The sequence below is a fragment of the Hyperolius riggenbachi genome, chromosome 2, assembly GCF_040937935.1.
Source record: "Hyperolius riggenbachi isolate aHypRig1 chromosome 2, aHypRig1.pri, whole genome shotgun sequence".
In the NCBI taxonomy this organism is placed as follows: Eukaryota; Metazoa; Chordata; class Amphibia; order Anura; family Hyperoliidae; genus Hyperolius; species Hyperolius riggenbachi.
In genome coordinates, this window is record NC_090647.1 from 309484329 (window position 1) to 309512216 (window position 27888).

General features: G+C 43.0%; 1 protein-coding gene across 2 annotated transcripts in view; it reads right to left on the reverse strand.

Moving 5' to 3' along the window:
- SH3D21 (SH3 domain containing 21) overlaps positions 1-13688 on the reverse strand; it is an 87838-nt gene extending 74150 nt beyond the window's left edge. The window contains exons 1-2 of one of the 2 annotated variants that reach the window (XM_068269062.1): positions 13377-13688; positions 2527-2687 (exon numbers count right to left, since the gene is read on the reverse strand). In XM_068269062.1, coding sequence (XP_068125163.1) covers positions 2527-2687; positions 13377-13389 — 174 coding nt within the window. In that variant the 5' untranslated portion in view covers positions 13390-13688. Of the gene's footprint in view, positions 1-2526; positions 2701-13376 lie in introns of those variants that run through there. The other variant, XM_068269063.1, reaches the window with a different exon arrangement.
- Between the last annotated feature and the right edge of the window lie 14200 nt (positions 13689-27888).

Sequence of the window (27888 nt, forward strand, 5' to 3'; positions counted from 1 at the left end):
GTGTCGCTTCGAACAGATGCAAATGTATACTTGTGCAAAGATTAATGGTTTTCAGGAAGTGTTCTTTACTCACAACCTCCGTAGATGATCTGCAGTTTCTGGGCTGGAGCCGCTCAATCCTGTCCGCCCCGGCCAGCGGCTGGGCAGGAGAGACTGGGACCCGCTGCTGAGATGCCAGTGGCAGCAAGGTCGGGCAAACTCACCTGGCTCCAGTAGAGTGCTGGGAGCGCTAAATGTCCGGAGAGTCTTTCCGTAATCCCGAACTCCGCTATGCGTGCTAGACGCAACTCCTTCCGCGTTGGTGCTTGTGACGTCACTGCAGCCTGGCCAATCGCTAACGCGTTTCGGAAGGTACGCCTTCCTTTCTCAAAGCTGGCTGCGGTTGGAGGATCGCTGCTTTTATGGAGGTTATGAGGTCAAGCTCCTTCAAGTAAACGCATGTAGTTCAAGATCATTATTGAGACCAGACGGAATCAGAGTATTCAAGTTGTAAATCCAGTGCGTCTCATGCCTGGACATTTCAAGTATAAAGTCTCCTCCCCTCCAAGATCTTTTAACCACTTCTATCGCGCAGAAGACGGTGCCTCTAATAGAGCAGTTATGCTGTTGCTTGAAATGCTCAGATAGCGGATGTTTCATGTTACCTTTCAAAATATTTTTACAATGTTCTCCCAATCTTTCTTTTAATGGACGTTTCGTCCTGCCTACGTATTGTTTATGGCATGGGCACATGATGACATATATGACACCTTTGGTGTCACAATTAATTACATCCTTAATTTTAAAATTGATTCTATCTGCAGTGGATATAATTTCACTCATCCTCCCAACTGGCATCCCTGTTTCCCTACACATCCTACAATAACCACAATTCCTAAAGTAACCCATTTTGCTAGTGTCCCCTTTTTCTCTAATTGTTGGGGCCACAATGTTACCCAAATTTCTAGATCTTTTAAAAAATCAGTCCCGGATTGTCAGGTAATATGGAGCTCAGTAGATAGTCTTCTTTTAGGGTATCCCAATGTTTTTTCACTATTTTCCTCAATTTTGTACTTTGTGAAGAATAGTTGAGTATTAGCTTCGGTTGTTCTTCCAACTTGCTATCCTCCCTATTCTTTTCTCTCAATAGATCCTCTCTTCGAATTTTTGCAGCATGTTCTCTGGCAATGCTGATATTCTCAGCTGGATATCCTTTTTCCTCAAACCTGACTTGCATCTTGTTAGCCTCTGCTTCAAAATCTGTCAGCATCGTACAGTTCCTCCTTAAGCGGAGGAACTGACCTTGGGGAATATTGGATAGCCATTTTAGGTGATGGCAGCTGTCTATATTGATATAGCTATTAGTGTCCACTTCTTTTCGATAGGTCTTTGTGATGACCCGACCTTCGTCCACTAGGACTGTCAGATCCAGAAAATTGACTTGGTTCTTACTGTAATCCCCTATGAAACTAAGATTATAGCTATTGTTATTCAACCATCCAAGAAAATCCTCCAGGCTATCCTGTGTACCCCTCCAAACGAAGAAGGCATCATCAATAAATCTCCTCCAGAGCACCAGGCTAGCTCCGGGGCCCTCTGGCCCCCTGAGAGTGAGAGTTGCATTATTGTCCATAAATAAATCTATTGCATCTTTATTCTAGCGCCAACCTAGTATCATTTACTGGTCTATATTTCATTTAGGGGTATTGGGATCACCCCATTCTAGGTTGAGCAGCTGATAGATCCACAGGCGCAACACTGTAATATGAAGTAGTTGGAATGAGCACTTGCTATATGAAGCAGTTGGAATGGGCACGTGTAATATGAAGTAGTTGGAATGGGCACTTGCTATATGAAGCAGTTGGAATGGGCACGTGTGATATGGAGCAGTTGGAATGGGCACTTGTAATATGGAGCAGTTGGAATGGGCACTTGCTATATGAAGCAGTTGGAATGGGCACGTGTGATATGGAGCAGTTGGAATGGGCACTTGTAATATGGAGCAGTTGGAATGGGCACTTGCTATATATAGCAGTTGGAAGGGGCACGTGTAATATGGAGCAGTTGGAATGGGCACTTGTAATATGAGACAGTTGGAATGGGTACTTGTAATATGAGACAGTTGGAATGGGTACTTGTAATATGAGACAGTTGGAATGGGCACTTGTAAAGTGAAGCAGTTGGTATAGGCACCTGTAATATGAAGCAGTTGAAATGGGCACTTGTAATGTGAAGCAGTTGGAATGGGCATTTGTTATATGAAGCAGTTGGAATGGGTACTAGTAATATGAAGCAGTTGGAATGGGCACTTGTAATATGAAACAGTTGGAATGGGTGCTTGCAATATGAAGCAGTTGGTATGGGCACTTGTAATATGAGGCAGTTGGTATGGGCACCTGTAATATGAAGAAAGAGCAGTAACCCCAGGCACGTAAGACTTCACTGAGTTTCAGAGAGAAGATTTAGATTAATAAAACATTTTTGTGTAAAGGATTGTTTTACAACAGTCTACTCAAATATTTCAGTTTAGGTCTAATATGTGCATACCTTGACAAAGCTAAAAGGGAAAACGCCTCTCTTTCCATTAAGTTCTCCTTCTAACCATCCATCCTCTGCTGTTTTCTTCACGTTTTTTATTACATCACCAGCCTTGATACTTAATTCATCTTCAAGTTGACCTTGGAAGTCCACAAGGGCCAGCATGTCCACTACAAAGGTCATCATGACATTATTCATTTACATTTACATTGTTTTAACTTAAAGTATTTACAACACAAAGTACCGTAACTCAAAAGGCCAAAAGAAAGAAAATGGAAAGTAGGGTCAACAGTTTAAACAGAAATTACAGTAGAAGAAAAGGAAAGTAATGACAAATAATAAGTTGGAGCATTAAACATTATAATCATAGCGCAAATCAAAATAAAGTGTATTGTGAATGAAACTATGAAAGTGGGTGATTTGAAGTGGCTAGTGGCTCTGAGCAGGACTGGGTGATATATAAAGGACAACTGAAGTTAGAAGAATATGGAGGCTGCCATATTTATTTCCCTTTAAACAATACCAGTTGCCTTGCAGGATAGCTAGGTAACTGGTATTGCTTAAAAGGAAATAAATATATGGCAGCCTCCATATCCCTCTCACTTCAGTTGTGCTATTAGGTACAATATGCCATGTAATAATAATAACAATGATAATCAGTTATGCTCAGTGCAGACATTGTGGTGTCTCATATCACTCTAGATTATTGATGTGGTCAGTGTGTGCATTTTGTGACTCATATTTACTTATTTAGTTCTCGTTTACATTTATGGTACTTATCCGTTAGCCGGGCGCATCCGGCAGGTGGCGCTAATTACTATTCCCCCTCCAGGCCGACATGGATAGTAGGGAAAGATGTAACTCTGGTGGAGTTTTGTCGCCACCTAGAGGATGCGCCCGGCTAACGGATAAGTACCACATTTATTTTATGAACAAACTACAGTGGCTACACACAGTTTGGATTCTGATGTACACACCCGCAGCTTACAACTGTTGTGTCACTTGCTTAACTCCCTTCATAAGTTGATGACAGCATGTATTTTGCAGTATTCACATTTACTGTAACTGCAAATAAAGTTTCAACTGCTTCGTGTATTGATGCAATAGCAGCTGTCACATTTTAATAATGGGAGCTTTAAGGCTGGATTCACAGTGGTCAGTTGGATGTGGCACACGTTACAATGAGTGTAAACTGCAATGGGGACTGAACATAGACTTAAAGAGAAACTCCGATCAAGAATTGAACTTTACCCCAATTAGTAGCTGATACCCCCTGTTACATGAGAAATCTATTCCTTTTCACAAACAGACCATCAGGGGGTGCTGTATGGCTGATATTGTGGTGAAACCCCTCCCACAAGCAACTCTGAGGACCATGGTACTCCTGGCAGTTTCCTGTCTGTGAACCTTGTTGCATTGTGGGAAATAGCTGTTTACAGCTGTTTCCAACTGCCAAAAAAACATGCATCACCTGCCAACAGTAAAAATGTCACTATGTAATAAATGTCAGAATGTAAATCAGGGATTTAAAAGATTTTACAATGGGCAAACACTGACTAAATCATTTATACATAATTATTGTAAAAATGAAGCACTTTTTTTTATTACATTATTTTCACTGGAGTTCCTCTTTAAATACAAAGCCTGCATACAGCAAGTTAAAATAATATGATCCATTGTGAACAGGCCCATAGAACTGTATGGACAGTGAGTTAACATGCAGAATTATTCTACAACGCAACTGAGCATTGTGAACTAGGCATAAGTGTTTTATGTTATGCTTATTATTCAGTAAAAACAACAATAATTAGAGAAGAAATGTTCTTAAACCTCCCCATAGAATGTTGACAACAATACAGTATATATTGTCTAGATATAAGTTTCAATATACTCTCATTTTTCTCACTCTTTATTGCATACCAAACTAAACATGTTGCTTCGGCATAATATCGGTTAATAACGGTCCACTATCCGCAAGGAAGTTTCAGTGTATCTATTTCTATTGATAAATGCTTGATTTACTCCTTTGTCTTAATCAGAAGAAAATGTATGCGTGCTCAACATCAAGCTTAACTCTTTTAAGTCTGGCTGTGCAAATCTGGCTAAAATTACCTTATCTGGCTTACCATGAGACATGCTCACGCAGAAATGCATCTGCTTTCGCAATCAAACTTTGCAGGGTCAAAAACCAATACCGCGAAGCGGTTGCCCTGCGGGAATTAGTTCATGCTTTATAGCACTATCCAGGAGCGCCACGGGGAGGCTTCCCAATGCCCCCATACAACCGGGGGGGGGGGGCTGCGGGGCCCCAGGCTCTCTCACTGCCTAGGGACCACAGCGACACCCCGGAGGTGGAGGCTGGGCGAAGCAGACGACCCCCCCAAAGCGTGGCCAGCGCCGGGGGGGGGGGGGGCCATCCGCACCCACCTTCCAAAAATTTAAAACCAGGCATTTACCTTAATATCCATTGCGTTCTGCTACTGCGCATCGACTCGGGGCACTGCATAGAACAGGAGTGACGCATGGGTCACCCCGAGCTGTGGAGCTCAGGGCTGGTTCACACACATCTCTCCAGAAGGGGGGGGGAGGACAGGCACAGACAGCCCACTACTGGAGCAAGCCGTCCACCACCTGCCTCCAAAGGACAGAATTGCAAATAGCTTAATCAGAAGAAAATGTATGCGTGCTCAACATCAAGCTTAACCCTTTCAAGTCTGGCTGTGCAAATCTGGCTAAAATGGCTTACCATGAGACATGCTCACGCAGAAATGCATCTGCTTTCGCATGTCAAACTTTGCAGGGTCAAAAACCAATACCGCGAAGCCCCCCCGGTTGTATGGGGGCATTGGGAAGCCTCCCCGTGGCGCTCCTGGATAGTGCTATATAGCATGAACTAATTCCCGCAGGGCAACCGCTTTGCGGTATTAGTTTTTGACCCTGCAAAGTTTGGCATGCGAAAGCAGATGCGTTTCTGCATGAGCAATGCCTCATGATAAGCCATTTTAGCCAGATTTGCACAGCCAGACTTGAAAGGGTTAAGCTTGGTGTTGAGCACGCATACATTTTCTTGTAGTTAATATTTGCATTTCTGTCCTTTGGAGGCAGGTGGTGGATGGCTTACTCTAGGTGGTGTGAGCCCGGGAGTGGGCTGTCTGTGCCTGTCCTCCCCCCCCCTTCTGGAGTGATGTGTGTGAGCCAGCCCTGAGCCCCACAACTCGGGGTGACCCATGCGTCGCTCCTTTCCTATGCAGTGCCCCGAGTCGATGCGCAGTAGCAGAACGCAATGGACGTTAATGTAAGTGCCTGTTTTTAATTTTTGGGAGGTGGGTGCGGATGGCCCTCCCCGGTGCTGGCCACGCTTGGGGGGGTCGTCTGCGCTACCCAGCCTCCCCTTCCGAGGTGCCGCTGTGGTCCCTAGGCAGTGAGAGAGCCTGGGGCCCCGCAGCCCCCCGGTTGTATGGGGGGCATTGGGAAGCCTCCCCGTGGCGCTCCTGGATAGTGCTATATAGCATGAACTAATTCCCGCAGGGCAACCGCTTCGCGGTATTAGTTTTTGACCCTGCAAAGTTTGGCATGCGAAACCAGATGCGTTTCTGCATGAGCAATGCCTCATGATAAGCCATTTTAGCCAGATTTGCACAGCCAGACTTGAAAGGGTTAAGCTTGGTGTTGAGCACGCATACATTTTCTTGTAGTTAAGAATATTTGCATTTCTGTCCTTTGGAGGCAGGTGGTGGATGGCTTACTCTAGGTGGTGTGAGCCCGGGAGTGGGCTGTCTGTGCCTGTCCTCCCCCCCCCCTTCTGGAGTGATGTGTGTGAGCCAGCCCTGAGCCCCACAACTCGGGGTGACCCATGCGTCACTCCTTTCCTATGCAGTTCCCTGAGTCGATGCGCAGTAGCAGAACGCAATGGACGTTAAGGTAAGTGCCTGTTTTTAATTTTTGGGAGGTGGGTGCGGATGGCCCTCCCCGGCGCTGGCCACGCTTGGGGGGGTCGTCTGCGCAACCCAGCCTCCCCTTCCGAGGTGCCGCTGTGGTCCCTAGGCAGTGAGAGAGCCTGGGGCCCCGCAGCCCCCCCGGTTGTATGGGGGCATTGGGAAGCCTCCCCGTGGCGCTCCTGGATAGTGCTATATAGCATGAACTAATTCCCGCAGGGCAACCGCTTCGCGGTATTAGTTTTTGACCCTGCAAAGTTTGGCATGCGAAAGCAGATGCGTTTCTGCATGAACAATGCCTCATGATAAGCCATTTTAGCCAGATTTGCACAGCCAGACTTGAAAGGGTTAAGCTTGGTGTTGAGCACGCATACATTTTCTTGTAGTTAAGAATATTTACTCCTTTGTCTGCCTTAATGTATTACCTGTATTGGCTGAATTTTTATTTATTTACTTATTTATTGGGGGGGGGGGGGGGGGGGGAGGGTAATTTGTTTCTTATGTTACTGATTTCTGCATTTCATAAATATATTTTTTTAAATGTATTTATTTGTATTTTGCCAATAAAGTTACATTGCTTAAAAGGAAAGAAATATAGCAAGCTCCATATCCCTTTCACTACAGTGTCACTTTATCTGCTCATTCAGTGCTGGACAATGGCAAGAACTCCAGCTTTTTATACATTTGCAAGTATGAATGGTAACTGTTGGATGGGTTAGACTTGTATCCTTGAGTTTGTGCTATAAGAGGCAAGAATCCTGATGCACTAAACTTTTATCATACGTTTTTACTTCCTATGTCTTTATTCTCATCACATAGCAAGTCAAAATACTCTGAGGCCTCATTCACACTAAATGCATTCCTGTGCGCATTTTAGCAACACGTATAGTATGCGATAAGCAAGGACATCAGAAGTGCATAGACTGCACTGTCTGATGTTCAGCTGTTTGTTTTGATAATGCACTGCTGCAAGCATTTAAAATACAGCAATGACCCATTCATTGACAGCAAATGGGATCAGCACCACAATGCAGATGCCATGCGTTGTGTTGCATTGTAGACGCACGCCCATCTGTGGGGGATGAGGTGACCAAAGCCTCCATCTGTCCTGAATTAACTAAAGCTTGCTATTGAACATCAAAAACAGCACCTACAGAGTACCCAGTCACTTCACGGTGATCCAAAACCACTAGAATCTTGTGAAGGTTGATAGATCATTTCCGACAGGTCACAGAAGTGAATGGAAATCGATCAGAAAATCGATCAGAAAATTGATTGGAAAATCATTCGGAAAGTAAATTTGCCAAAAAAAAACTAATTGTGTATTCTCAGCATTAAAGTCCCCTCATATTTAGCAGTAAAACAGTAGTGAGGCCAGCACACATATTTCCTTCACAGCAGCATCAGTCACAATCAAGATATCCGCGCAGCCACATTTTCAACACTTCATTGTCCATGCACCATAGAAACGGATTCCAGACACAGGACTAAACTTGTCACTTTAATGGCACTTAAACAGATGAGGGCAGAGGCGGAAGAGGTCTACCCCCTGCAAGGAGGGGAACTCTGTTATTTTAAATGCCATTAAATTCACAAGTTTAGTCCTGTGCCTGCCATCTGCTTCAATGCTTCATCTATTGCTTTTCTCATCTATTTTTTAGGACTTTTTCACTTGCTCGGTACAGAGATGTTACATAGATAGGGTGTGAAAAAGACAAGGACTGTAAAACTAGTCAGGTCTAAGAAAAACTTCATATGTCACTAGATTACACTGACTTCGGGTAACACCGCGATATCAGCAGCAAAATATTTTAATAGTCTGTTTTGTAAGCTCTCTCTCTAGAGCCATCAGAAGTAGATTGGTATTGTAGTTATTTGTGTCCTCATTAACTAGCCTATCTGAAAAGCTTTGAATGTACTCGAAGTCACAACTTTACTGCAAACAAAAGCTATGGGTAAGCTCTCCTCACATATTCAAACATACACATGCCATTTGTCTGCAGAGCTGAGCCTCCATTCAGGAAAAAAATATTTTATTGCTGACTGCTGAGTCTTTCTGTAACGTTCTGTGAAGTCAACAACACAAACTCAGTGTTTGACCCTACTGTGCCCCAATACCATAAACAAACTTATTAAAGGTGAGAGGCAGAGATAACCATTTAGCATGTGCAGCAGTTGCCAAACCTCACCCAAGATCATTAGCATTGCAAATCAAATAATTTCCAGAATTTCTTAAAAGCAAAATGGTAGCCCTAGTGAAACAGAAATAGCAGATTGTGCAGTTTTGGCCAGATAGGTAAAATGATTTTGGCCTCAATTCACTAAGATCATGCTAGAGATAATAAGGCAAGAGAAAACTTACCTCCACACGTGAGAGAGTTATCTTACCTCTTCATTCCTTAAGTTACCTCTCCTGTAGTTAATTTACCTCCTCTGTAGTTAATTTACCTCCTCTGTAGTTAATTTACCTCCTCTGTAGTTAATTTACCTCCTCTGTAGTTAATTTCACATGCAGCTAATTAACAGCCTGTCTTTAACTCTGGAGTTATTTTAAGGATTTTAAGGATTGGAGAGTTAATTTAAAGACAGAAGAGTTAATGTTAATGTTTCCTGAATACTACATGCCTTATCACCATGGTAACAACTCTAGAAGAGTTATTAAAGACAGGAGATAAGTTTAGTGAATTAAGGCCATTGTGTAGTATCTAAAGTAAGCCATTTAAATAGGTAGAGCATGGTTGGGATGGGCTTCAGAAGATAAAAGCCTAGCTCAAGTTTACAGTGAACCTGTCTCTTTCCTAATTTACCCCAGATCTCTTCTAATGCTCGATAACTCTGCAAAAACAATAGATTGGTGGTTTCTGCCTGTCAACAAACAAACTAAAGCAAAAAAAAAAAAGAGCTCATAGCAAAAAATTATTTAACAATATAAGCAAATTATAAGCAATGGAGAAAAAAAGTATTCAGAATGTTTTGTAAATTGAAATTTTAAAAACTGACATATACATTAGTAGGTACATCTGTTAATGCATAATGAGTTTTACTTTTATTATTTAGTATATTAATATAGACATCTTCCACAGCGCTGTACAGAGCATATACTGTAAATTCTTGTCACTTAACTGTCCCTCAGACAGGCTCACAACCTAATCCCTACCATATTCATATGTTCGTCATAGGGATTTTTTTTTTAATGGGAAAGCCAATTACAGTAACGTATTTATATATTTTGGGGTTTTGTGAGGAAACCAGAGTGCCCAGAGGAAACACACACACATGGGGAAAACATACAAACTGTGTGCAGATCGTGCACTAGCTGGGATTCAAACTGGGCACCCAGCACTGCAAGGCGAGAGCGCTGTTCACTACGCAACTGTACTGCCCTATGCTGAGCCTGTAAGCTTATACTATTTGTTAGATAGTTCTTTTGATCAGAAACAACAATGAGAAAACAGCAAACAAGATCAACCAGAACCATATCTGATTCATGTAATAAAAATGGACTGACTTGCTGAGCTGACTTACAGGAACCAGGAAATAGAGTGCCTAAAGCCTTCAGATAGTTTGACAAACCTGCATAGGAATATGAAACTTATCAGTCTTATTTTTTTTTTATGTATATGGAATGTGGAGGGGGAGAATAGCAGAGGAACTCTTGCCGCAGAAGAATACAGCCCAGCCAGATAAATCAAATCCTGCTAATTCTTCTCATACAGACATACAGCATCAGCCCACCGTATACTTCATCAATTTCATGTCAAATTCAATCACTTTGATGAAATCTGATCTGTTGATCACCACAACCCTCATCAGTAACACTGCAATCAATTCTAGACAGTTTAAGTTTATCAATTGAAATAGACCAAGTGCTAGTTGATCCAAGTGCACAGAGGTAGGAGAAACAGGAGACCCACAGCCACATAGGTTTGTAACGAGTCAATTTGGGGGCAGTGTATGGATCGATTATCATTTCTGCAATAATGTGATATATAACAAGTGGTACAAGGTGGTAAGTCGATTGCTGCTCTCTCATCGATTTCTGAATGGGAAGTGATGGATTACTAGCCTCGTCAAGCTGCTATTGGCCTGTGTATGGCCACCTTTGATAGTTCCTTGTTTTTGCCATTAACAGTTAAACTGAGTGAGAATCATCATATGTCTTTAAATAGCTATAGTACTGGGTGATCCTCTTTTTATATGTGACAAGAAAATAAATGTGCTGCTTTGTGGTCTAAACAGCAACATATTTGTTGCATGTTTTTTTTTCATTACTGGAATTTGTGAATAAATTACCAAAAGTATTTACAGAACTGAATAAAAATGATTCAGACATAGGTTATTATCCAAAGCGCAGCATATCTAAATTAACTTTAAACCACTGCATGCTTTTATTAAGCCTCGAGTCCCACTGTGGTTTTAATACATGCTGGTAGTATCACCATAGTGGCCAAGTGGTCAGCAATCTCACCTTGTAGTGCCAGGCTCCCAGGTTTAAATCTGGCCAGGATGGATAATGTTTCTGCATTGAGTTTGTATATTCTCTTTGTGTCTGAATGGGTTTTCTCAGCTACTTATACTTCGAAACACTTTTGCTTTTTGTCACTGTTCTGTATGTTTATTCCACAGCAACCTGAAGTTTTTTCACATTTGAAGCGAGGGAAACGAGTTTGCCATAAAATGCAGTGAACTTTTTTGCCTGCGGCATTTTGTCTGAAATAAATGCATTGCTGAACTTGCATTGCACTGACTTTTCCTGCAGAAATAGAAAACAACTGGGACAGTCCACACAGTCTATCACAGTAGTACAATGGGTAGGGTAACATCTGCCTGTTCTTGACCATACTAGGACAACCACCTCCCTTCCCTTCACCCCTGACCGCCATATCATATGTCATAACTTGGTCCCAAGACTGATGTAGCAACTGCCTGGAAAAATACTTCCTGCCATTTTCTTATTGGCAAGAAGACTGGATCATCCCTGTCGAAATTGGAAAACCTCAGCATGCAATGCACTTCTGTGGGGCAAAAAAGCTCAGCCAAGCAGAAAGTTGTGTACTCTGAAGAAAGGCGGGCATAGAGGATTAGGACACCTCCACTCTGCTACCAGGAATACCAGGAATACACCAGTTGGCCAGAAAAGAAAAAAAATAAGTCAATTGGTATTCTCCAGAACAAGACTGTCTGACCAGGACAGGGAATGTTAGCACAAACATAAGATTATCCATGGAGTTCACTTCTACAACACTTCAAGACAACTCATACCCAAAATCTGATATATTGTATTGTGGTTAAAAAGTTCAGAGCAGGTTGTAGTTAGGGGGGCTAAGGGTGAACATTTCAGGGTCCCTTAACAATGATGGTAAGAATTAGGTTTTAGACAGTAAAGAAAATAAAGTTATGTTCTGTGTTAGGGGTTGGGCTACTGGGGAACACCAGCAAGAATGAGGTTTTGGTTAGGATTTGGCATGTAAGAGCGGGCACTGCCAAAGGGTGGGGGTTAAAGGGTTTGAAGTCTACATGGGTGGGTTGAGGAGGGCTAAAAAAAATGAGGCATCAGCAGAAATGCCTACTGCCAATTCTCAAAGACCACTTATTGAGCCCTCAATTCATACACATAGCAGACTGTTAAGCTGGCCATGCATCAGGCCAATAGGCGACCGACCGACAATCCGATTCATTTAATATAATCGAATTGGATGAAAATCGGTGCCGACAAGTGCATGCCTGACCGACAAAGCGACCAATTTCAGGACGGAAATTGGTCGCATTGTCGATCGCACATGCTGCAAGATCTCGGGCCGAAGTTGGTTGGTCGGGTGTGTGGCATACGTGGCCGATTTTGGAACCGGCGACAAAACCCCCACCGCTGCTGCTGCAATGTATAAATGTGAAGATTTCATGCTGAAATCAGACAGGAATCTGCCTGTAGTATATTGGCAGCTTCGACAAGAGACACACTTATCTCTAATCAGATGCGATTAGAGATAAAATTGTCTCTATGTCCAATCTGACCATAATCGTCAAGTCTATGGCTACCTTTATTCAATTAAATTCAATATCAAATGATCAGTTTGGATAAAAATAATCTCATGTCTGCACAGTTCTTTCACATTAGTGCTGCTGGATTCTTTTTGTCGCAGCTCCGTGGTCTCCTGACCTTTCTCTGCAGCTAGGTCTTTAAGAAAAATTCAAGCTGTACACCAAACTCACTGAAGAGGAATACAGCATGGATAACTGGCATAGACAACAGTGCATTTCTTTGAGTTTTCTGTCAGTAATCATACCTATACTCATCCCCACTGCATCTGAGTGACAGGTATTTACCTGTATAGCTATGAATGAACATTGTTACAGGTGCACCAGAGTCCAAACAGCTGCACAGAAAGAGCAGTGCTCTGGCCAGCACTAGAATGAAGCACTTATGAGAATAAGGCTCCAGGCAAACCAGAGCAACTTCAACTATGACAGCCTGAACTCTTCCATTTGCAAAGCTAGCTCTACTAAAACAAGTACAAAGGTTATTTAATATTGACATAATGGCATGATGAACAAACAGGACCCTGCCCTAAGCAACTCTCTCTACATTTATAACTATATAATGCTATGCATTACTATTCTACAACACATAATCTATTCAAACCTGTATGAAACTATATGGAACAGTCTACATATTATAGTAAGAGAAAAAAGATTATCTATACATTCACGTCATTCAAATCATGTGAAAGTCTGCACATGGTTCTGTGTATAAACAAACAATAGTGCAGCACTGTGTCCTATAATAAGGAACAGATGGATACATAGATTGCTGTATGTGCGTCCTACATTGTATATACCTCTACCTTTGATGTTGTACCTGCTGCTAACGATCTCCACAATCTAAACAAAACAGATGTGTAAGTTCAATCAACACACTTTACTTACCTAGAGTGCTCATTCTGAGACAGTGTGTTGTGGAATAGCAGCACTGAGAAAACTACATCCAGAGAAGTGCGATAAGGCCTCGCAGCAGCCCAGCTTCCTGCTTTTCACAATCAAGACTGACTTTCTAAAGAAGCAGTTCCTTAATCCTGTAGCACACGAGAGGGAGAAAAAAAAAGCTTGCCATAACACGAGGGAAAGGATTGGTTGTTAGAAAACAGGAAAGGCAAGTTAAAGGAATGAATGTGAGGGGAAACAGATACTGAGTCTGATACAGTTTTTATACAGCATAAGAGGCGTGAACAGGTTTTACAAGTGTCAGCACTGTGTGTAACACACTATAGTAAGTGGTATGTGTTCGTAGCTCTGGTGGAATGCTCTCAAGCATAGTGCTGAGACCAATCAACTGAAGAAGGTGTCACTACTCAAATACCTGGGACATACCTATGTAACATGCAATCTGCTTGTACACAATATAGGCTGAGAAAATAAATATAGAGTATCTCACAAAACTGAGGACACCTCTCACATTTTTGTAAATATTTTATTATACATTTTCATGAGACAACACTGAAGATATGACACTTTGATACAATGTTAAGTAGTCAGTGTACAACTTGTATAACAGTGTATATTTGCTGTCCAGTCCAGATAACTCAACACACAGCCATTAATGTCTAAACAGCTGGCAACAAAAGTGAGTACACCTCTTAACAAAGAATGTCGGAATTCTGCCCAAACATACCATTTCTCTCCCCGGGGTCACGCGTTCGTATTACAAGGTCTCAGGTCTGAATTGGGTACAGTTGTGTTAAACTTGGCGTTATCGTTTTCATGCTCTACTGGTCACTTTCAATATGGCACCTCATGGCAGAAAATTTTCTGAGGATCTTCAAAAAAAAGATTTGTTGCTCTACATCAGGGATGTCCAACTCCAGTCCTTGAGGGCCATATCCATGGCAGTGGTTAAAGGAAACATCAGCCAAAACCATGTCCCGCCACTCTACTTACTTCCTACAGCCCACTGCAGATGAAAAGTCCCATGCTGCAGCTCCGCTCTCAGCCGTTTGGCCCTGGGTCCCCGCCGGCGCAGAGGGCGACATCCAAGTCGCCTGCGCAGTACGCCATGGACAATATGAACTTGATTGACAGCGGCACTTGCGCAGCGCACTGGAGGAGTTCGCCCTCTTCACTGGCGGGGAACCCGGGCCGAACGGCTGAGAGCAAAGCTGCGGTGTGGGGCGTGTCATCTGCAATGGGCTGGAAGAAGCCCAGGTAAGTAGAACGTGGAGACATGGTTTTTGCTGATGCTTCCTTTAAGATGGACAGATAAATATGTTCTGCTTGATGAGCTACATCTTTCCTGATTCAATACTAGCAATTAATTTAAGCTGTGCTACAATGTATGAGGACCTTGGCCCACGAAGAATGGAGTTGGACATACCTGCTCTACATAAAGATGGACTAGGCAATAAGATTACAAGTTTGCCAACACTCTGAAATGGTGCTGCAGCACAGTGGCCAAAACCATACAGCTGTTTAAGAGGACAGGTTTCACTCATAACAGGCCACACCATGGTCAACCAAAGCAGTTGAGTGCACATGCTCAGCATCATATCCAGAGGTTGGCCCTTTTTCAATTCATCTTTTCTTCCAAGTTTTTTCCTAGGAGATAATTTGTCATCTTCCGTTTACTATAACTTTTCTGCACTCTGCAATTGAAAAAGTATCAAAGGTAGAAAGTACTGTCAAAATTATTCTGAATGTTTTCTTGCTTGCTGGTGACTTCAAAGGCATTTTATTGATATGGTGTAAAAATGTCAACAAGGAGAAAAAGTTACTTGAATAAGGGCAGCTGTCTTTTGTAAATAGACGTATGAGTGCTGGCACCATTGCTGCATAGATTGAAGGGGTTGGAGGGTCAGCCTGTCAGTGCTCAGACTATATGCCACACACGACATCAAATTGGTCTACATCACTGTCATCGCAGAAGGAAGCCTCAACTAAAGATGATGGCACAAGAAACCCTGCAAACAGATTACTTAAGACATGTAGACTAATTAAACCAGCCATACACTAGACTATTTTACCCATTGATACACGGCAAATTTGTTCAATGTGGTCGAATCTGATAGAAATTGCAAACACAAATGTTCCCTGACTGACTAATTTCCAGCAGAAATCGATTGATTTAGTTGATTGTGGTGGGATAGGAGCACATCACTAGTGTTGTTTAATTTGACGACAACAGACGCAGTGTGTTGGCAGTATTTTAACCAGTCCTGCAGGGTCCTCCTCCGTGTCTTCTTCTCTCCCTGTCATGTGATAAGTTCAGACCCTGGAGGTCCAGCAGCAAAAACGCCAGACCTCTTGGGGTTGGTGGACTTTAGCTTGTGTCACATGACAGGGAGAAAAACTCAGAAAAGAGGAGCCTGGACAGAGCCACAGACTTTCAATTGATTTCATGCTGAAATCAATTGAAAATCTATGTACAATTTGTGTGCAGCCAATAGTTTCCTCTCTGATCAGATTCAATCAGAGAGGGATCTATCTGATGACCGATCCAGTGGCCATATAGGTGTACGGCCACCTTAAGGATGTGGATTACTGAAACCATGTACTGTGGTCTGATGATACAAAGATAAACTTATTTGGTTCATATGATCAGGTGAGGATTACAAAGACAAGTGTGTCTTGCCTACAGTCAAGCATGGTGGTGGGAGTGTCATGATTTGGAGCTGTATGAGTGCTGCTAGCACTGGGGACCTACAGTAAACGAATGCCAACATGTTCTGTGACATACTGAAGCAAAGCATATTTCCTTCCCTTCGGAAATTAGACTAGTATTAAACTAGTTTTCCAACATGATAATGACCCCATATACACCTTCCAGATGGCCACTGACTTGCCAAAGAAAGGGGAAAGGTGCTGGACTGGCCAAGCATGTCTCAAGACCTAAACCCTAAAAACATCTGTGGGGCACCCTCAAATGGAAGGTGAAGGAGCGTATCTCTGACATCTTACAGCTTCATCGTGGAGGAGTGGAAGAGGATTTCAGTGGCAACATGGGAAGCTCTATTGAACTCCATGTCAAAGAGAGTTAAGGCAGTGCTGGAAAATAATGGTGGGCACACAAAATATCAACACTTTGGGCACAATTTTGACACTCTTCACTTAGGGGTGTACTCAATTTTGTTGCCAGCTGCTCAGGCATTAATGGTTGTGAGTTATTTTGATAGGACAGAACATTTACACTACTGTACACTGACTACTTAACATTGTATCAAAGTGCCATATCTTCAGTGGTGTCCTCAAGATATAATAAAATATTTACAAAAATGTGAGCGGTGTACGTGTGTGTACGTGTGTGTGTGTACGTGTGTGTGTGTACGTGTGTGTGTACGTGTGTGTGTGCGTGTGTGTGTGTGTGTATTTATGTATACATATATGGCATATACTGTGTATATGACACAAACATTCTAGTTGTTTAACCTTATCAGTTTACTAAATGCAAAGTGAGCTGACAGAAGAATCTTAATCAAATTAATATTTGCTGTGACTAATCTTTGCTTTCAACACAGTTTCAAAGTACACTTACACCACGAGGTCAGTGTTTCTGTATGACTGTAGTCTGATGTATGATTAACATATCATACCAAAGAGGTGCTAATGATCATCATGAGCAAAGCAACAAGACACAAGGAAGTTATGCTAAATCAGTATGGTTTCTCCCAGGCAAAGATTTCACAGCAGACTGGGCTTTCAAGATGTGTTGTTCAAGCTTTCTTAAGAATCACAAAGAAATTAGCAACATTGAGGACCGTAGATGCAGTGGTCAGCCAAGGAAACAGATGAGGCAGATGAGAGAGACATCATGCTTACTTCCCTTCAATATTAGTAGATATCCAGTAGAACCATCAGCTCAGGACTGGCTGAAGCTTGTAGGATAGAAAAAAACCAACAAAATTGATGTTGGTTTGAAGGCAAAGGTTGATCACACCAAGTATTGATGTAACTTGAATTTCTCCTCTGTTCATTCACTTTGCATTGTTAATTGATACTATTAAAGAGAAAATTAAATGTACATTTTACATTCTATTGATCCTCTTCTAATATACAGTTAAGAACTACCTGCCGGTTCTTTTTGTTCCAGATCCCTCCCCGAGACCCATATCTGCGAGCTTCAGGTGCATTGCCCCACCCCCTTGCAGAAAAGGGACTGGGCCATGGCATTTTTCTGCAAAGAGGCGGGGCTATTCGCCAAAAGCCATGGGGCTCAGGGAGAGATTTGGAACAAAAAGACCTGGTGGTGGTAGGTAGTTATAACTTTATATTACAAGAGGATCGAGAAAATGTAAAATTTGAAGGAAATGTGAAGCAAGGGAAAAAAAACTTAGATACTCACCTATTCAGTAAGCTAGTATCTATTCAGTAAGTAGCCATTAACCATGCTCCCTAACACTGCAGGGCGGCCTACTGAGAGGGCACTTAGTGGCTGCAGCTCTTAAAGCGATATAAAACCCTGACATAATATTCAATAAAAACATGTTTTCCTACTTTTTATATGTCATACGGTTATCATATTTGCATTTGTGCATAAGTATTATTATTCATTTAGAAATTACAAGTTCCCAAAAGTACCGTTTTTTGCTTTGAGAGCTGCCTTTGCATTTTATTCATAACTGGTTTTATTCATTATTTATTGAAGGCAGAAATTCTTTGAGTTCCTGTCTAGGTCCTGGAGCTTCTGCACAGTCAGAGAATGTGTCACATTCCTCACTTGATACAATTAAGTAAACACTAGATAACTTTATCTCCACTTCGGATGAGTCCAGATTTCTTTGCACTGAACTTTTAAGTCCTGTGTGTAACCCTTTGAATGCTGTTCTAGTAAAAAAAAAAAATGCTGGTTGTATATAATATGCTGTAAATCATTTTTTAGAGCAAAGAAGAAATGCTGAGTTTCATTCAGCTTTAATCACTTTGAGTCGGACAGGAGAAAAGCAATATACAAATTTTAGAATGATTATTTCACCTTTATGATTTCTGTTTGTTAAAGAATTCTTAGTTTACAGCATTTTTTGTCACCAGCCTAAAAATATTGCACAGCAATGTTTGTGTTTTGAAACCCTGGCCATAGACACACTGCCAACAAGCCAAAAATGTGCAAATTAGCCATAAGCAGTGCAGAGTAATATCTATTATCCCACTGGCCATGTTTCACACAATAACATTTGGTCAGCAGTGAATTGGTGGAGTTTCTCCATTGATTGTTAGACTGGTTACCGTGTTTACATTATGCTCACCCTGTGCTTAGCAGAAAAGAATCCATACAGATGGATCAGGTTCTCAGCAGAAATTATATTTCATTCAGATAATCAAAGATCTTGCAACAAATGGTTGGCCAAACCAGCCATCAGATATTTTGGCTGACTAAAGTATTGAGTCCATTAGTACCTTTATGCGTGTGGATTTCTATTACAGGATTAACAATATTTATATTAGCCATTATTTCAGGTTAACATTTCTGTTTATTGGCTATGTGAGAAACAGTGTTGTTTACATAGGATTGGTGAACTTGAAGGTGATAATGGAGGATGTTTTATCAACCTTTATTTAAATGTCTTATTTATTTATATGTCTTTATATAGAAAATTTAAATGAGCTGTATGTTTCTTAAGAGTATTGATAATGTACTAAAGTGTAGATGTTGGCCTTGTATTGAACTGCTTTAATATGTCATGTCAACTCCTTCAAAAATACGTCATAGCTCTGAAAAACCTGGACCTTGTCCCTATATAAAATCTATGAGATGTCAGATGGTTGGTGGCAGTATGGTTTCCACACATTGATTTATTTGTGTTTAAATAGCTGTAATGTACTTTGACAATCCTCTGAAATGAAATCAGTATTAATCTTGTAAGCTAATGGTACTGGCATTTTGCAGTTATCTTAACAGAGCTCTCAGGTGTCAGAGAAATTTGCCAATGCGCAAAGAGATTAACCTCGGTTGTACTGGAACTTATTGAGAGTCATTATTATAACCACCCTTTATAGGGCCAATATATTAGGCAGTGCTGTACAATCAATTAGTAAGAGGTGGAAATTGCTAACAAAAGACAAACAACAGGCCCTATGCAGGTGATAAGTAGCTTGCTGGGTGCCACTAGTCGTTTCATTTCCAGGCACTGACACATTCCTGAAGTCAGTCACACCTCTTCCACACCCCCTGCTAACCACTGCTCTAGTGCTGGGCACCAAGTTAATTCCCGATGTCTACTGCTCGCTGCTGCTACAGCACAAGGCATCAAGGTACTCTCCCAATGGCTGCCTCTACATGCCAGGCTCCTTTGGCAGAGTTGTTCACCGTCGCAGCTGAGCAAACGTGCCGGGACAGCCACTGCCACTCTTCTGTATAATGAGAAGCCCCAGCAGGGGCTTTAAAGACTTTTTTTTTGTTGGGGCTCCTGTTTTCACTATATATTGAAGAGCAGCTGGGTGAAGTGGTGGAGGTGCGAGGGAGAGTGTCGAGTGCCCAGTGCTGTAGAAGCAGTGAGTGGAGGATGTCCACAAAGAGATGGGGTGCAAATCATTGGCGGGTGCAGTGATACTACTAACTGGGAGTGTTGGCCTGGGGTTGGATCTTCAAGACAGATGAAGGAAGACATAAGCATACAGAAGAAAAGTATGCAGAGAAGGATGATTTCAAAAGATAGAAGTATACAGAATCAGATTTTATTCGCCAAGCACGACTGGGTCATGCCTGGAATTGGAATTGCCACAATAAGCCAATCGATTAAGTACAATAAGCAGCAGTGATCAGATACATTTAAACAGTGTTCCACTATACAGTCTATCAATAACAGCAATTCTTGAGGGGGGAAAGGGATGACGCTGGAGGAGGAAGGGCTTGGAGAGAGTTAAAGAGGTTGACAGCAGAGGGGAAAAAAAGAGTTGATTAGCCAAGGCTATTTAGCTATGCAGAATTTTTTTCTCCAAGAGCAATTTGTGAGATCAGGTATACTTTGTACTAATCTCAGGATTCTCAGAAGCAAACATTTCACAGAACTGTACCTGACAGAAATAAAGATGTTTCAAAATGTAAATCAGAGTGAGGAAAGTTTTTACAATAAGCAAACACTGAATACATTTATGAATATTGGAAAAATACAAATCAGTTTTATTCATTGTTTATTTTACTTCAGTTCATCTTTAGAGAAATTGATCACAGAGAAATGTTATTTTACTGTCTTGTACCACTTAATTTTAGAAGAAATCTATTTAGAGATTGATCAAACTGACTTTCCTGATTGAGTTTTGGTTGGTATTTCAAACAATATTGATTGACTTCGGCACCAGCTTTTAACCAGTTCCCCACCACAGGTTATTTCCCCTTTAAAACCAGAGCAATGTTCACATATCACGCTCCTCCTATTCATTCGCCAATAACTTTATCGCTACTTACCACACCAAAATGATCTATGCATTTTTTTCACTACAAATTACGCTTTCTTTGGGTGGTTCTTTTTGATAAAAAATTATTTTATTTCATATGCATTTTAAAGTGAATAAGAATAAAAAAATGGCAAAAAATAATTATTTCTGTTTTTAGCCATCATAGTTCTAAATCAAAATGTGCTCTGATAGATAAAACCCACATATTTTATTTGCCCATTTGTCTCGGTTATTACAACATTTCAATTATGTTCCTAGTACAATTCACGCACACACACACACACACTCTTTCAGTATGGTTTAGTTACAGTTGGTGAAAAAAGTAGATGTTTATCCAGTTCCTTCTTTTATCGAGCAGCAGCAATTTAGTTGTGTTCATGGCCTACAATGGCTAATTTAGGCCTGATTCATCTGGTGATACACAATGCCTTAATTGGACTATTTAGGAACATTCGGTAGGATGAGAGTTCATTATTACATATGGAGCTGCTGCCCTTTGTTCTACAGGGCCAGGTCAAGGTGAGCTCTGGTACCCATTGCAGAATTTAATAATTGATAACTACCTCCCACTTTCAGGGAGATGGACATCTGCAATGGTCTATGGTCAATTTTGTGGTAGGAAAGACATCAGAAGACTGCAGTTTGAAGCACAGCCAAACCTTTAAAGCCAGATATTATTTTATAATGCGTAAGCCTTGAGATCTGTCTCAGTGGAGGAGCTGGCAGTGACAGGTGTTTTCCCACAGGTTATGCTGTGCATATGATCAGTCACCATTGCCTAGAGCCTAACACATCTCACAGCCTTCTAAAATGTGTTTTAAGCAGATTTTATCTGATGCGGTTTATAATAACGTAGAATGCCATTACTCAGTGCTCCTAAGTTTTATGTTGACCTCTAAACAGTCGTGACCGAGAAGCTGCAATTCAGTATTGTGTGTACTTAGCATAAGCATAGTGTCTGACACAACTTACACCCATCTCTTGTACATAGAACTGAATATACAGGAGGTGGGTGGTAAACAGAGCAATTAAGTACTTCCATGCTCCATAACTGACTATTCCCCTTAACCACTTGAGGACCTAGGAGTATGGTGAGTTCATAGAAGTTTTTATTTTTTTGTCACAAGTTAGCGGAAATTGATTTTAATTGTTTTTTTTCACAAAGTGTCATTTTCCGCTAACTTGTGACAAAAAATAAAATCTTCTATGAACTCACCATACTCCTAACGGAATACCTTTGGGTGTCTTCTTTCTAGAATGGGGTCATTTGTGGGGTTCCTATACTGCCCTGGCATTTTAGGTGCCCTAAACCGTGAGGAGTAGTCTTGAAACCAAATGTCGCAAAACGACCTGTGAAATCCTAAAGGTACTCATTGGACTTTGGGCCCCTTAGCGTACTTGGGGTGTAAAAAAGTGCCACACGTGGTACCGCCGTACTCAGGAGAAGTAGTATAATGTGTTTTGGGGTGTATTTGTACACATACCTATGCTGGGTGGGAGAAATATCTCTGCAAATGACAATTGTTTGATTTTTTTTTACACACAATTGTCCATTTACAGAGATATTTCTCCCACCCAGCATGGGTATGTGTAAAAATACACCCCAAAACACATTATACTACTTCTCCTGAGTACGGCGGTACCACATGTGTGACACTTTTTTGCAGCCTAGGTGCGCTAAGGGGCCCAACGTCCTATTCACAGGTCATTTTGAGGCATTTGTTTTCTAGACTACTCCTCACGGTTTAGGGCCCGTAAAATGCCAGGGCAGTATAGGAACCCCACAAGTGACCCCATTTTAGAAAGAAGACACCCCAAGGTATTCCGTTAGGTGTATGGCGAGTTCATAGAAGATTTTATTTTTTGTCACAAGTTAGTGAAAAATGACACTTTGTGAAAAAAAAACCAATAAAAATCAATTTCCGCTAACTTTTGACAAAAAATAAAATCTATGAACTCGTCATACACCTAACAGAATACCTTGGGGTGTCTTCTTTCTAAAATGGAGTCACTTGTGGGGTTCCTATACCGCCCTGGCATTTTACGGGCCTAAAACCGTGAGTAGTCTGGAAACCAAATGTCTCAAAATGACTGTTCAGGGGTATAAGCATCTGCAAATTTTGATGACAGGTGGTCTATGAGGGGGCGAATTTTGTGGAACCGGTCATAAGCAGGGTGGCCTTTTAGATGACAGGTTGTATTGGGCCTGATCTGATGGATAGGAGTGCTAGGGGGGTGACAGGAAGTGATTGAGGGTGTCTCAGGGGGTGGTTAGAGGGGAAAATAGATGCAATCAATGCACTGGGGAGGTGATCGGAAGGGGGTCTGAGGGGGATCTGAGGGTTTGGCCGAGTGATCAGGAGCCCACACGGGGCAAATTAGGGCCTGATCTGATGGGTAGGTGTGCTAGGGGGTGACAGGAGGTGATTGATGGGTGTCTCAAGGTGTGATTAGAGGGGGGAATAGATGCAAGCAATGCACTGGCGAGGTGATCAGGGCTGGGGTCTGAGGGCGTTCTAAGGGTGTGGGCGGGGGATTGAGTGCCCTAGGGGCAGATAGGGGTCTAATCTGATAGGTATCAGTGACAGGGGGTGATTGATGGGTAATTAGTGGGTGTTTAGGGTAGAGAACAGATGTAAACACTGCACTTGGGAGGTGATCGGACGTCGGATCTGCGGGCGATCTATTGGTGTGGGTGGGTGATCAGATTGCCCGCTAGGGGCAGGTTAGGGGCTGATTGATGGGTGGCAGTGACAGGGGGTGATTGATGGGTGGCAGTGACAGGGGGTGATTGATGGGTGATTGATAGGTGATTGACAGGTAATCAGTGGGTTATTACAGGGAAGAAGAGATGTAAATATTGCACTGGCGAATTGATAAGGGGGGGTCTGAGGGCAATCTGAGCGTGTAGGCGGGTGATTGGGTGCCCGCAAGGGGCAGATTAGGGTCTGATCTGATGGGTAACAGTGACAGGTGGTGATAGGGGGTGATTGATGGGTAATTAGTGGGTGTTTAGAGGAGAGAATAGATGTAAACACTGCGCTTGGGTGGTAATCTGATGTCGGATCTGCGGGCGATCTATTAGTGTGGGTGGGTGATCAGATTGCCCGCAAGGGGCAGGTTAGGGGCTGATTGATGGGTGGCAGTGACAGGGGGTGATTGATGGGTGGCAGTGACAGGGGGTGATTGACAGGTGATCAGTGGGTTATTACAGGGAAGGACAGATGTAAATAATGCCCTGGCGAATTGATAAGGGGGGGTCTGAGGGCAATCTGAGCGTGTAGGCGGGTGATTGGGTGCCCGCAAGGGGCAGATTAGGGTCTGATCTGATGGGTAACAGTGACAGGTGGTGATAGGGGGTGATTGATGGGTGATTGATGGGTAATCAGTGGGTGTTTAGAGGAGAGAATAGATGTAAACACTGCGCTTGGGTGGTGATCTGATGTCGGATCTGCGGGCGATCTATTGGTGTGGGTGGGTGATCAGATTGCCCGCAAGGGGCAGGTTAGGGGCTGATTGATGGGTGGCAGTGACAGGGGGTGATTGATGGGTGATTGACAGGTGATCAGGGGGATAGATGCATACAGTACACAAGGGGGGGGGGGGGGGTCTGGGGAGAATCTGAGGGGTGGGTGGGGGTGATCAGGAGGGGGCAGGGGGGGGGGGGGTAAAAAAAAATAGCATTGACAGATAGTGACAGGGAGTGATTGATGGGTGATTAGGGGGGTGATTGGGTGCAAACAGGGGTCTGGGGGGTGGGCAGGGGGGGTCCTGAGGGGTGCTGTGGGCGATCTGGGGCAGGGGGGGGGGGAATCAGTGTGCTTGGGTGCTACATAGGGTGGCTGCAGCCTGCCCTGGTGGTCCCTCGGACACTGGGACCACCAGGGCTGGAGGCAGCCTGTATAATACACTTTGTAAACATTACAAAGTGTATTATACACTTTGTATGCGGCGATCGCGGGGTTAACATCCCGCCGGCGCTTCCGTATGGCCGGCGGGATGTTGCGGCGGGTGAGCGGCAGCAGGCGCCGGCGGAGGATCGCGTCACGGATGACGCGATCGCTCCGCCCATGCCCTTACAAGGACCGCCGCCTCTGTGGGTGAGCTGGTCTTTGCAGGGCACACTTCCCGGCCGCCTCTGTGCGTTAGGCGGTCGGGAAGTGGTTAAACAATCTAAAGTCTCCCTTTAGGTGGAAACTCAAAAAGCAGAGACCTCTGTTAATTTCTGCAGAAACAGGCATCATTTAACCTCTAGGCGACTGCGTCACTACGATGGGCGTGACAGCTTAAAGGGGAACTGAAGAGAGAGGTATATGGAGTCTGTCATGTTTATTTCCTTTTAGACAATACCAGTTGCCTGGCAGCCCTGCTGATCCTCTGCCTCTAATACTATTAGCCATAGCCCCTGAACAAGCATGCAGCAGATCAGGTGTTTCAGTGGTTCAGACTTATAAGTCTGATCTGACAAGACTAGCTGCATGCTTGTTTCTGGTTTTAATCAGATACTACTGCAGAGAAATAGACCAGCAGGGCTGCCAGGCAACTGGTATTGATTAAAAGGAAATAAACATGACAGACTCTCTCTTCAGTTCCCCTTTAACGCTGATCGGCGTAAAGTCATGGGGGCGTGTTTTGCCGTAGATTGCGCATCTCCACTTGGATGATGGAACTCCGCCATCAGTCTCCCAGCGGCGATTGCCGCTAGGAGACTATTAGATTAATGAGAGAAGTTCAAAACGCTCTACCCCCTTTAGACTAAACAGCAGGTGCAGGATCAAAAGGAGCCAGACCAGTTCGGAAATGTGCATAGAAGGATCCGCAAGCCAAATGCTGGTAGAAAGTGCTGTAGTCTTTTTATTCAGTAAATTCCAGATGACATGGCAATAAAACCACAAGGTTCAGCTGACGCGTGTCGGGCTTACAATCTGCCCTTAGTCATAGCTAAAAGTGAACCTGCAAGGGGAAGGCTTTATGTAGGTGGGAGAAGAATGAACTCCACCCCATACCTCAATCAGCCTTCTCCTTAAAGGAGACATATACAAATATACATAATACATGAATATTAATATCAAAAGTTGATAAAACAGATTAAAAAGGTAAATGTATAAAAGAATCAACCCTGGATGGAAAGGATGCAATTTCAGTTGCCCGTAGAAAATGGTACTTTGCAGGAGAGAGGGTGGAGGAGAGGAAGGTTAATGGTCGTAGACTAAACTCAGATCCCAGCGTGTATTGAGACCCTTAGGGATACGAGTATCCATCTTATGAATCCAGTATGCCTCTCTCCTTAGAAGTAACCTATATGTGTCCCCACCCCTCTTAGGGCTAACCACACGCTCTACCCCTTGAAAGACAAAAGAAGAGAGATCACCTTTGTGTACGTTCTGAAAATGTTTAGAAACCACCGACTTCTTGAAGGTGTTCCAATTTGTACCACAAAAGTGTTCAGCAATGCGGGCTCTCAAGTTGCGGGTGGTACACCCCACATATTGCAAATGGCACACTGTACAAGAAATAACATAAATCACATATTTGGTATCACAATTTACGTACTGTTTGATAGGAAAATTTGTACCCGTGGCATAAGAGACTATGGAAGAACCCTTTCTATGACAATGGCAGTAATGGCAGGTTATAAACCCGCAAGGGTAAGATCCCACCGTTGTAAGCCACGTAGGAGGACGGGACGGGAGGGAGGATTGGAAGAGACTAGGGGAAAGGATCGACCCAAGGGTAGGTGCCTTGCGAGCAGAAAAACGGCACCCCTTCTCCAAAATAACTTTGAGTTTGGAGTCAGAGTGCAAAACTGGGAGGTATTTCCTCACGGTATTAGTAATTTTGTGAAACTCAAGACTATGCTCTGTGACAAACGTCACCCTATCGTCTCGGTCACTACCCCCGTCTCTAATGTGTAAAAGTTCATTACGTGATTTTCTGGTGCCTCTAGATCGTCCCCTGATTAGTTGTCGTTTTGTATAACCTCTTTGCCTAAGTCTATTTTCCACCAAGAGGCATTCTTGCTCCAACTGTTCAGGGCTGGAGCAGTTGCGAGCTGCCCGGGTGAACTCTCCAGTGGGGATAGCATTGATGGTATGTCTTGGATGGCAGGAACTGGCAAGAAGTATAGAATTGCCTGCTGTGGGCTTACGATATGTTTTAGTCAAAACAGAATGAGTTAAAGGATCCCCAGTCAAAGTCAAGTCCAAGTAGTCAATGTGTGTATTATGATAACTCATAGTGAATGTTAGATTGAGTTCATTACTATTGACATAAAGTAAAAAGTCCTCGAGAAGGCCGGGAGGACCCCCCCACACCAAAAGCAAATCGTCTATAAATCTACCATACCAAATGATATGGGAAGCAAAGGGGTTCTCATCCCCAAAGATGCGGAGCTCCTCCCACCACCCCATAAATAGGTTCGCTAGGGAGGGGGAAAATTTCGCCCCCATAGAAGCTCCGCATCTCTGGAGGTAGAACCCCGAATCAAACATAAAATAATTGTGTGTGAGGAGGTACTCCACGGCCCTCAAGAGATAAGATTGCAAAGAAACGTCAAAAGTTGAGTATTTGACAAGATGGAAGTCCAGAGCCTTCAGCGCAAGTCCGTGTGGGATTGAGGAATATAAAGAGGCAACATCCAAAGTTACCCAATGAAAATGTTCCTCCCACACAAAATTGGCGAAGGTGGACAAGACATGTCGAGTGTCCTGTAGGTAGCCAGGTAGCCTCAAGACCAGGGGCTGCAGATGTGCGTCGACCCACTCGCCAAGGCGCTCACCCACGGAGCCAATACCCGCAACGATGGGTCGGCCCCGGGGGGGAGCGCCCGGCTTGTGTATCTTCGGGAGGTGATGGAAAACAGGGACAATGGGATGAGATGGGCATAGAAAATCTGACATGTCTTTAGTAATAACGCCCATATTATGACCCAGTTCCAAAAGCTCCCGAAGATCACTGAGAAAGTCCATAGTAGGATTTCGGAGTAAGGGCCGATACACATCCGCATCCCCTAGCTGTCTCAGAGCCTCCGACCGGTAGTCTGCAGCGTCCAGAACAACGA